General features: G+C 40.2%; 1 protein-coding gene across 6 annotated transcripts in view; it reads left to right on the plus strand.

Moving 5' to 3' along the window:
- Nucleotides 1-12,083, plus strand: part of GANC (glucosidase alpha, neutral C) — a 73,555-nt gene that overhangs the window by 5,208 nt on the left and 56,264 nt on the right. For 5 of the 6 annotated variants that reach the window (XM_047739030.1, XM_047739031.1, XM_047739033.1 and 2 more), the window contains exon 5: nt 8,616-8,743. In XM_047739030.1, the coding sequence (XP_047594986.1) occupies nt 8,616-8,743 (128 nt within the window). Of the gene's footprint in view, nt 1-3,154; nt 4,824-8,615; nt 8,744-12,083 lie in introns of those variants that run through there. The other variant, XM_047739035.1, reaches the window with a different exon arrangement.

Genomic DNA, 12,083 nt, shown 5'->3' on the forward strand with positions numbered 1-12,083 from the left:
GGGCCAGTCACAGAAGAAGTGCACAATGGACTAAGCCAGGAAGTATGGCTGTGCCCAAGTACCCATGCTCCCAGCCTGACCCTCACTGTCTCATTAGAAGCTTCGGATGCTTCTAAGGCATCTCAAACAAATCTGGCTTAATTGGTAGTTCATGTAACTAAAGGACATACTTAAAGCCATGCAGTCTAGGTTCCCTAACAGGCGATTGAGAAGAAATCCCCCCTTTTCCTGCAAAGTTGTGAGAGCTCTCCCTGTGGCATAGCTGTCGTCCCATGGTGCTACACTGGGGAACCTCTTCAGGGAAGACAGAATAAAAACTGCTCCACAGCAGCGGGTCCTCTAGAACATTTGTAAGACCTTTAATTTAGCAAAGGGTTCCAACTTTATTCCCAGACAGGAGGATCAGTTGCATGCTGAGGAAGGCTATCTTCCTTATGAAGTTTTAGGAAATTTCACTATTTCATAAATGTGGAATTTTCTAACATACTTCTCTTGCCTGAATTCAAAATAAGGGCTAAAATCATATCAATAGTTCTGTGTTCTCTATCCCTGTCCCCAAGTTCCTGTTACTTAAGAGTGTATTATGGTAGCTATATACTTAGTTCATGTCTCTTAACTACACAGATGGGATGGTTAACCTTTCTCTGAAACTTCGTGCTGCTTTTATACCACCTATTTTTTTCTGGAGGAATTTGCCCCCTTGCTTGGCATTTTTTTGTCTTTGAGTTCTCAGCTCATGGTTCTCCCTCGCCCCCACCACAATAGGTCCTCATACATAGATCCTCTACAACTGATCCAAGTCTATACTAATCATTTTTTTTTTAGCATAGTTTGATAGCTATTCATGGGAAGACATGGAGTAGCACTGATTTCCTTCCTGGAGAGCCACCTGCCATTTGCATGTGGTCTAATAGCCTGACACCCAGCCAAACCTCTGTATTCAGTGTCAGCAGAAACACTTGGCTCCAGGAAATGCAGAGAGTCCACTAGAAACCTTCCAGGAGTCATAGTCATTAAGCCTGCCACCAGATGTTAGGTACCTTTCTCTTTTCTTTGTTTTTTTTTTTGTTTGGGGTTTTTGTTTGTTTGTTTGTTTGTTTGATGTCATTTGCTCCTTTTCCTTCCTGTCTCCACTGTGTCTAAACCCAGAGAGTTGTAGCTACCTGATAGGGCAAGAATCACTTTCTATCCTTGGGGACCCTTGGTATATTGAGCATCTGAACATCCACCATCATGAAGATTCATGAAGAAGCAAAGAAAATGAGGCAAAAGCACTCTGTGGGCCAGAATGCAAATGTCCATGCATCTTGATACCAGCGCAGTTAGTGGTGGATCCCCACACTCAACGTTTTACAAAACTGTAGATCAGTTCTCTACACACATGCCTCTTTGGAGCCTGAAAACGTGAGAGACAATGCCATTCGGTCAGGTGCCAGAGCCAGAGTCTACCAGATCTAGATCCTTCCAAGGAAAAGAAGTGACAATCCAGGACAACCCATAGAATCTCAGCATAAGCTAGCACACAGCTCGGAAGGAAGTTGAGAAGCCCAGCAAGCAAGGGCGGGTTATCCAGGATGTCAGCAACATGGCTCCCAGGACTGAGAACTTTGAAGACCCCTTGGAACAGACTTTATGTTCAGGTATTAGAAATATTGGGGCTGCATAGAGAATCTACATGCTCTAATCTCAGGCAAATTTCTAGGTTTAGGGGGTCACCCTGAAATTCTGGGCTTAATTCCAATTTAATGTTTTCCTTGTCACCTGGAGTTGAGATGACTAAGAGGGACTCAGGATTTCATGTCCTCTGTCAGCGTGGTAGGGACAATGAGGACCCAGACAGTAATTTCTAAAGTTGTCTGAACCTTGTATCCAGCTCACTGTATAGACAAACAGCTTCCATTTGAAGTGGTTTCTGGGATGTAATGGGTATTTCATGGGAGATTTCACTTTAGGGCATTGTATTGGTATAGTCTGGAGATTTAAAATAAGCTGCACATGTCTACTTACTCAGAATGATAGCTTTTTACTTCAGGTTCAGAGAGACAGAATCCAAAGTCTAAGAGGATCATATTCAGCTCAAAGTTGCAGTTCTCAGATTTCATTGATCCAGCAGATTCTGACAAACAGTGTTTTTACTATCTCTGCCTGCCCCCACACCATTACAGCTCTTAAAGCAGTAACTTGGTTGTCAAGATCTGTTGTTAATTTTTTAAATCTTCTCAATCCCTTCCCCCAACATAAGCAACCAGGAAACAGAACCGAGCTTCATTCAACATTGTCTTAACTCAGGCTCCCATAACAAAATACTGTAGACTGGGTATCTTAAACAACAGACACTGATTTGCCATAGTTCTAGAGCTGGGAAATCCAAAATGAAGGTATCTTTCGGGACCCTTTTCCTGGCTTAGAAGACTCAGAAGACTACCATCTTCTTACTGTATTTTCAGATAGTGGAGAGAGAGCGAATTCTCTGGTTTCTTCTTCTAAGGGCACTTATTATCCCATCATAACCCCACCCTCATGACTTTATCTAAATCTAACCACTTTCCAAAAGCCCCATCTCCAAATACCATCATATTGAGGGGTAGTGCTTCAATATACGAATTTGGAGATGGGGGTGGGGAGGAGGCACAATTCAATCTGTAGCAAGCATGATGTTCCTGGGATATGGTCATTTACAGAACAAGCCGAAGGGTGGCCCTGTGTACTTGTCTCCAGCTCAGGACATCTAGGCTTTGAAGAAAAGGCAGTTGTGAGTTAAACTGCCCAAGTTTTGTCACACAGGGTCCCAGGATAGTATGTTGCCTATTCCTGATGAAGAAATAATCAGGTAGATATTTGATAAAGAGACTTCCAAAAGAAAGCTAACAGTAAAATGTTGACTGTTTTTTTAGAGCTGTTTTTTTCTATTACCAATTTTTTTTTTTTTTTTTACTTTCTGTGAAAATTTGACCTAGATTGAGAAACAGGGAAGACCCAGTCTTGTGACTTCAGAGCAGAGCAGTTTATTCTGTCCTCTGAGTCTAGCAAAAAAACAGTGCTAGCAAGGCTATCTGGAACAGACCTGTGTCTTTGATCTGCTTTTATATTGCCAGTTTTGAGGCTTTCTCATGACATGGATGACTTTTATTTCCACATTTATTTCCCTTTGCAGCCTGTTGGCGAGTTTTCACCAGAGACTCCATTTCTGGCAGCATCTCCAAGGATGCAGGGATATCTCTGAGCACCCCCATGATTCCCCCTTGCCTTTTCCTCTGAGCCCAATGAAATGGGATTTTGCCCAACCAGCCACCCCTTCAGCTGATGAAGAAGAACTACCACTTGTTAGCCAGTAGTGTTTCTGCAGAAACGGCCATGAACAGGCAGCTAATTTGGGAACTAGCCAAACACCCAGAAGCAAACCTGGACAGGCTAACTGTCCTTAGGGAACAGCCTAATGCCCAGCGTGAACTTGCTAGCGCTCTCTGTAGAGAATCCGTGCTTGCAGTAAATCAACTGGCTGCAACAATGGAAGGAGCAATTAGTGCCCTGTGGCAATGTAATGAACTCTTAGACCTTCTCTGAATCCCGGGAGATGTTTATCAACAACTTGCTAACTCTTGTAGGCCCTTTAGATGAACTATTCCTTAGAGTATAGTGAAGACACCTGGTGCCAGAGGAAAGGCAAGATCTGTATCCATCAAGGAGAAGTTGGCCGGCTCATAATTTCCGTTCCTAATACCCACTGCTATTTTTAACATGTGTTCTAGGGCTGTTCTGTTAACTCTTGTCAGTCTCTACTAGTTGTGACTCCCAGTTCTGGGTAAATAACAGGTTTTGTTTTCATGTAATTGTGACCAGTCCACTACTTGAATACAGAGACAAGTCTGTTTCTATCACCATGGTTTATACAACCTGGTATTTTGCCCATGTGGCCAAAAACAACAAGAAGCTAAATTTATGGATGACAGACTACCAGGTTTTGTTTTTATTACGTATGAAAGAAATCAGGTACAAAAAAGAGAATTAATACTCTTTCCCAGCCTATGAGAAAGAAATCTATAAATAAAGCTTTATGAAAAACCAAATGGAGACTTGCAGTATTAAAAGGAACCTCTAAATGGGTCCCTTTTTCTGAGGATTTAATCTCATTCTCTGTGTAGATGGACATTTACAGATTTTAAATGTTTTTAAGGAAACAAAATCCATACTGTGTCATTATTTAAAATGCTCTGTTACACATTTCTTCACTTAGTTTACATAAATCCATCTTGCTGCAACTTGAGTGTAATTGCTACTATGATCTAAGTATTCATACTAACTTTTAGTTTACACAGTCTAGCTTCTGTAAGTTAACATATCTTTTCATTGTCATTTACAGTCATCACTGACAGGAGGAAGAGATATCATCATTTATTTGTATATTACTTTTTCATAAGTGTCCAGACAGGAAAAGAAAAGGAATAATTAGAGAAATTCTTAATGTGTTAGATAGGAGAATGTAACATTCATATCCAGGCTTTTTGACATGAGCAAGAATTGGGCAATAACTGGCAATTGAGAAACTCAGAGAAGTGGTTTTTAAACTGTCACCCACAGAGCCCAGGGCTCCGTGGAGGTGTCTCAGGGCTCAATTCAGGGAGGGGCTCAAAGGTGGGGGCTCCAAGCTACTCCCCACTGTCTTTAACCCACGTAGCTTTGTTTATTGGACTTCTGAAAATCTGTTGCTGTTTAAAAAAAAGTTTCTAAGTCAATGAAAACAGCATGAGCCAGGGATGCCTGGGTGGCTCAGTTGGTTAAGCAGCTGCCTTCAGCTCAGGTCATGATCCCAGGTTCCTTGAGCTCCTTGCTCAGCAGAGAGCCTGCTTCTCCCTCTGCCTGCCCTGCCTGCCACTCTGCCTGCTTGTGCTCTTGCTCTCTGACAAACAAATAAATAAAATCTTTTTAAAAAATTAAAATTAGAACATACTGATTAAAGGAGAAAAAAAAAAAAAAAACATGAGCCAGATCATAGAAATAGAGCATACTAATGTCTAAGGAGATTATATGCTTGGAACATGAAAGACATGTCGGTAATGGTAGGAGATATGAATGAATCTGAATATCAACCTTGAAAAGGATTGCCCATTGGGAAAAAAATCATTTGCTTAATTGAGCTAGAATGAAAACAAAATGGAGCTTTGACTCTGATTTGTGTGTTTGGTTATAAAAGGTCATTATAGTAAAAGTAAAAGCAGGGTTATTAAGTATCTCCTCATAGAATTAGGATTCTTTACTGAGTTGCAGCCTCAAGAACAGAACATACAGACCAATCTTTGTTTGTTTTTATTCTTTTAAATGTGAGAGCTACTAAAACTGGGAGAATCTCTGAGTACAGAAATGGGGTGTAGTTGATCATCATAGGTAGGCAGCCTGTGTGCCCTCTGCTTAGGATGTTCATGCTCATTTTGCCTCCCCCAAAGTCCTGCTAGTCCCTGAAGGTCCTGCTCCTCCAGAGACAGCCCAGAACCCCTGTCTTTACAGTCATCATCAGTATTCCCTTGACCCTCTCCCTCAGCACTTACAGCATGTTTTATGTTTACTGTATTTCATCTGTAAATTGCAATTTCCCTCTAAGAGTTTGGTCATCTTTTTCACAGCACATCACAATATCAGATGCCAAATAAATGTTAGTTGAATTTGAGAGCAATGGCAATACAGGTCTCACTTAGGAGAGAACACATAATCTAACAGAATTTCAACTATACTTGTGTTTGAGCACATTTTTAAATCTTAGAATTCTGATGGCACACTTGAAGTCATTAAGTTTACGAAAGAACATTAGACATGAAAGGAATAATTACATTATGATTGGGGTCGGGGGAAGGGTGATGCTGGTCAAAGAGTAACTTCCAGCTGTACATGAAATAAGTTCTGGGGATTCTCCTGTACAGCATAGTTATTATAACTAATGATACTCTATTATATACTCGAAAGTTGCTAGAAGAGTAGATCATAAATGTCCTCATCACAAAAAAGAGAGAGTAATTATGTGATACAATGCAGTTGTTAGCTAATGCTGTAGTGATTATCATCTTGCAATATGTAAGTATCAAATCAACCCAGTGTATACCTTAAATTTGTACAATATGTCTGTATCTCAATAAAATTAGAAAAAATAATTATGCTTTGCTCACTACTACTCTACTATTGTGCTATCTTAAGAATTATCTGTAAAAGTAGCTACAGCCACTGTACTTTTTATCTGGTCACTCTTATGTGTAATGTCACTGCTTAAGTGCCCTGACTACTTTCCTATTATTCCCAAGAGGCAAAGTTCCAGAGAAATCTTTTTTTTTTTTTTTTTTTTTTTTTTAGTGTGATAGTCTCCTTGCTTCCTATCTTACTTGCACCACAGTGTACCTGTTCTGGACTAGGGTCACACAGCATGCCCATGTTAGCCTTTCATTGAACAGATGTTACAGTAACGATACATGTACCCAAGTGTAACCAGAATTTGGTATCATATGAAGGATTTAATGAAGGATTTGCTATTAATCACTGCTATATGGCAGAGTGGTTGAAAACTGTCAAAATATTTATCTGATCAAGCTTTTTTGAGAAAGACTGTAGCTCTGTGTTGGGAGTTGCTTGCTCGCAGAATCCCAAATAATTTGATTTGGGGAAAGAAGAGGAGCCTCATCTAACACTGGCAGGTGATACTTTATACTTTTGAGTCCTTTTTTGGCAGGGAAAGTTGGTAAAGTTAACTATAAAGTAAACAGCATTTTTGTAAGATAAGCATGGAGGTTTGGAAGCTTGGTCACATCTGACCCTTTTTTAAAACTGCCCATTAGATAATAAATCAAAGGGGAACCATAGGTTAGAAAAGCAAGTTCTCAGGCATAGCCCCATTAACCATTACCTTAAATGTCAGTAGAGTAATAGAATGTTCCATAGGTCAGGTGCCCATTGAAATCTCTAAGGAATTGCAGAAGGCACTGAAAAATGGGCAGGTTCATTAAATGCCCACAGAATATCTATGAGGAGAAAACTTGTCATATGAAATTGAGATATGACTTGGCCTTTTCCATTATTCTCAAGTAAACTGGATTTTCTAACTACATAAATGAATGGAAAACAAAAGTCCATGAGATCCTAGATTTTCTTTTTTTTTTTTTTAAGAGTTTATTTATTTGACAGACAGAGATCACAAGTAAGCAGAGAGGCAGGCAGAGGGGCTGGGAAGCAGGCTCCCTGCTGAGCAGAGAGCCGGATGCGGGGCTCGATCCCAGGACCCTGAGATCATGACCTGAGCCAAAGGCAGAGGCTTAACCCACTGAGCCACTCAGGTGCCCCTAGACTTTTTTTCTTAAAAAATCCATGTCTGATTCTAGTGTATACATAAATAAAGATGACTGCATATTAAAAAATACATATATCTCTGATCTAGATGCCTCATTTTGTAACCTAAAACTAGCCACTTCTATTCGCTTGAGGTTTGATGTTTTGTGTTTTATTTCTCAATTCCTGTATTCTCTATAATTCTTTGTTGCTTCCATGTCCCACTGTAGGCAGAATTTTACCTAAATTCCCCAGCCTCTTAAGAAAGCTGAGAGTAGGGACGCCTGGGTGGCTCAGTTGGTTAAGCAGCTGCCTTCGGCTCAGGTCATGATCCCAGCGTCCTGGGATCGAGTCCCACATCGGGCTCCTTGCTCATCAGGGAGCCTGCTTCTCCCTCTGCCTCTGCCTGCCATTCTGTCTGCCTGTGCTCACTCTTTCTCTCTCTCTCTCTGACAAATAAATAAATAAAATCTTTAAAAAAAAAAAAAAAAGAAAGAAAGAAAGCTGAGAGTATCTCAACCTCTTGAGAAAGTTGAATTTTACCAGACTTCCCCAGCCTCTTAAGAAAGCTGAGAATATTCCAACCTCTTGACAAAGTTCCCCAGACCTTATTCCCAGGTATACAGGAAATCCCTTGATTTTAGTACAGCAAGGCTTAATCATCTATCCTAGGGAACCCACGTGACCACTATTTTATTCTCTATTCCTTTCCATTCTGTGGCTTGTTATCCTTCATCTTCCATTCAGCTGGAATCCAGTTGTCCTAGTTTTAAGATCAAGTTCTTAAGATAGCTGCAGTTTGTCATAGATACAGGGCCAGAGGTCCCAGTTTTCCAAAAGCAGTTTCAGTTTATGTCCATCATTCTGTATAATTATTAATAGAGACCTCTTTCATCTCTGAAGGTCCTGGTATGGACAATTACATGTTTGCCTAGCCATGGCACACATAAAAGGTATTTCTTGCTCTACACCAGGTACAGCCAAACAAGTACATACAAAGTTTGGGGAGCTTTTTCCTTCATGATTCCCTTTGTTCTCCAGTTTACTTGGCCTATAATAATTCAAACATAGCTTCTTTTTTTTTTTTTTTTTTAAGATTTTACTTATTTGAGAAAGAGAGAGGGGGAGGGAGCACGAGCAGGGGGAGGTGCAAAGGGAAAAGCTGACTGTCAGTGAGGCCCCTAGGATCATGACCTGAGCTGAAGGCAGATGCTTAACCAACTAAGCCACCCAGGTGCCCCAAACATATTTTCTAATTATTGCAGTTTGACTGTAGAACCAACCTATTGAAATTAATCCGTATCTGTTCCCAGGTTCCCCTTCTGGCTGAAATTTATGGTATAGAGGGAAATATTTTCAGGCTTAAGATCAATGAGGAAATGCCCCTGAAAACCAGGTATGAGGTTCCCGATGTACTCACAAGCAAGCCCAGCACTGTAAGGTAAGCCAAGGAACAAGAGAACTTGGATACACCCTCAATATGGGCTTTTATCATACACTGAGTAGCAGATTTTGTATGTGCCTCCTGTTTTCTCTATTCAAAGCTACCATCATTTGCCAAGTTTGTGTTCAGTTATTTGGCAATAAATTTATCCATTTTGTATATTATCCATTCTGTTTTCTCTTCTTGTGCTGTGATTGATCGGCCCTTATAAAGGGGGAGAGGGAGAACTTTTGATGCCTGCTGTCCTTTTCACAAAGAAAAGGATTCATTAACCTGACTTTGGGAACAAGTAGAAGCAGAGGTATTTAATTTCCTCAATTTAGCGGCAGGGCTCCGGAGATCTAATGCACTAGCCAAACTTGCTTACTGTAATTTATACAGTTAGGCTGACTCACTTTTAATTAATGGTAGTCTCAGAAGTCTAACATGTAATTTGACTGAGAGTCAGAGATAAATTAATAATCAGTGTCTAAGTGAAAAAAAAAAATCTTTGGGGATTAAAAAGTATTTTCCATGTCACTGCAGCATCTTGTTCAGTTCTCAGCACACCTTCCAGTGATATTTCACCTTGGTTCTGCCTGTTGATTCCTGTTATTTCTTTTATATATTATTTCACCAAGGGAATAGAAGATTATGCCAGATGCTTTAATTTTCACTATATTATTATCATAGTTTTATGTAGATTATTTTTTCCATAAAAATTTAATAAAGTCAGTAAATTATAGGGATAAATTATTTCAATTATAGTAGAATCATCATAAATTCAGAATAGGTCTGTCTATTCATTGAGCTGCTACTATATGCCAAGAACTTAGGAAACAGGAATTAAAGAGAGACTCTTCTTAAGACTTCGCAGTTTGTGTGTGCACTTGTTTTTATGCTTGTGTGTAGGTGGGTGGTTGTGGGGGGGTGTGTATATTATTGGTCACGCTATATTATTTTTACTATCCTGGAGGATTTGCTTTCCTGGTAGATCCTTTAACATTTTTACAAATTCATCTCTCCTTCTCTTTTTCTGTGTTATCATTGCCATGTTTTGGGGTCAGGGCGATAACTAGCTTTGTTTAGTAAATATGGCATATTCTGCTTCTGTTCCAACCTCTTTCTAGAGGGCCTTTTACTACTGCAGTAACTAAAAAGCTAAAAACCATATTCCTCCATCTCTTCTATTCCCGTGCAGCTAGTTTCTGGTATATTTCAGGATCTACCAATGATTTGTACTTAGAGGGATCTTGATTTCAGAACTGAGCTTCCCATTTTGCTATTGTGGATTTGGCCGCCATAGAATGTCTCTCTAGAGGTATACTAGTGAGAGCAGTAGTTTCCTGATCTCCAGAGCTAACGTGGCATGATCCTGGAGCCCAGCAGTTGCCATAGTGACTTCTGATTATCCAACTTCCTGATTCTAGCTGCAATAGAAGTTCCACTGACCATACAGTTATGCAGTATTGTTCTATGGGTCATTACTATTACCACAACACTTCCCATGATGTTGTAAGCTCCTAATTTCCCCATATTAAGTCACTTATTTTCTACTTAAAATAGAGTGTTTTCTTTAATCTACCATTGACTCTGGGTTGATATAGTCTTTAGTATCAGAAGTGAGTATAGGCCACAAACCTCCAGGATGGGAATATGAGATTGGTTAGTTGATTTGGCTGGATTAGGAGATAGCGAGGACATCGTTATCATTAGGATGAGATATTAGTGTTATGGACTGAATCATGTGCATGCCCCCCCCCCGGCAAACTCATTTGTTGAAACCCTAACCTCCCATGCCTCTGAATGTAACTGTATTTAAAGGTATGGCCTTTGGGGCGCCTGGGTGGCTCAGTGGGTTAAGCCGCTGCCTTCGGCTCAGGTCATGATCTCAGGGTCCTGGGATCGAGTCCCACATCGGGCTCTCTGCTCAGCAAGAAGCCTGCTTCCCTCTCTCTCTCTCTCTGCCTGCCTCTCCGTCTACTTGTGATCTCTCTCTGTCAAATAAATAAATAAAAAATCTTTAAAAAAAAAAAAAAAGGTATGGCCTTTGAAGAGGTAACTAAGTTAAAATTGGGTCATTAAGATGGGCTCTAATACAATATGACTTGTGCCCCACATGAAGAGGAGATTAGGACACAAGTAACACAGACAGAGGGATGACTGTGGGAGGACACAGCAAGAAGATGAAAGCCAAGGAGAAAGGTCTCAGAAGAAACCAAACACTGACACTTTCACCTTGGACTTCCAGCCTCTAGAATTTTGAGAGAATTAACTTCTGTAGTTTAAACTACCTACTCAGTGTGGCATTTGTTGTGGCAAACCTAGCAAATTAATACAACTGGCAGTAAACCACAGCGTTCCATGGCAGAGTTACTTAAATTACTACCCATGGTCAACTGAAATAAAGTGCATATTGAGAGTATGGCCCTTGCAGATGAAGCAATAGGGACGTAGCATAACGCAATTTTCATAAAGAACTCAAAACTCTGAGTGGCCTCTTATTAATTTAACTGAAGAACTCAAAGAAAAGTAGAGTCTCGGGTTTTAAATTCTTAGCTTAGGTATTTGTCAGAAACCGAGTAAGTTTTTATGACAGTCCTAAAAGTCTCTCGTATCTGTTGTGATTACAGAGTCCTTATAGCTGAAAACCAGATACAGAGTTTGTCTGTGGTTTGCTGAGTTAGACCATGAGTTTAATTCACAGCCTCATCAGTTCTGTGAATTTAGAGCACTAATTGGGAAAAGGGAAAATTATATAGCAGCATTTGGGAAGATTTGAATAACGAGTGCTCAGACCTCAGAATTCCATCAAGCCTCCTATTCCAGCAGAAGCAACTCCTTTTCCTCTAACAAAGCTGATCCAACCTTACTTGGACACCCTGTGTTGACCTCACCTAAGATATATTGTGCAGAGGGATTCTAGTGCTCCTTGTGCCTCACACCACCCTTCACTGCCTTTAAAACCGCTATCGGGTCCAGCATGCCTAAAGAGCTAATTACAGTCAAACCCTATCCCTAAGGAATTATAAGATTTTCTCTTGGCAAAAACCTGGTATATGGATGGAAATAATTTCTGAGGGGCTCCTAGACCGAAGGAAGGAACATAATTTTAGGACCGCATTAAATTTACGGACATGGGTACATGTACCAGAGAATCTAGATTTGATATGCTAGCTTGAACAGCTGGGAGTGGATCTAATTATTTGCTTGGCTGGTTAATTATAATCTGTGTTCAGCTATGGACTCTGCTGAATGAAGCTGAGATACCAGAAATTCCTTGGCACAGAGTAGAAGAAATGATCCATAGACTTAGGGAGGTAAAGATGTTGAAGTGGATATATCATACTCAACAGCT

The sequence above is a fragment of the Lutra lutra genome, chromosome 7 (genome assembly GCF_902655055.1).
Source record: "Lutra lutra chromosome 7, mLutLut1.2, whole genome shotgun sequence".
Lineage (NCBI taxonomy): Eukaryota > Metazoa > Chordata > Mammalia > Carnivora > Mustelidae > Lutra > Lutra lutra.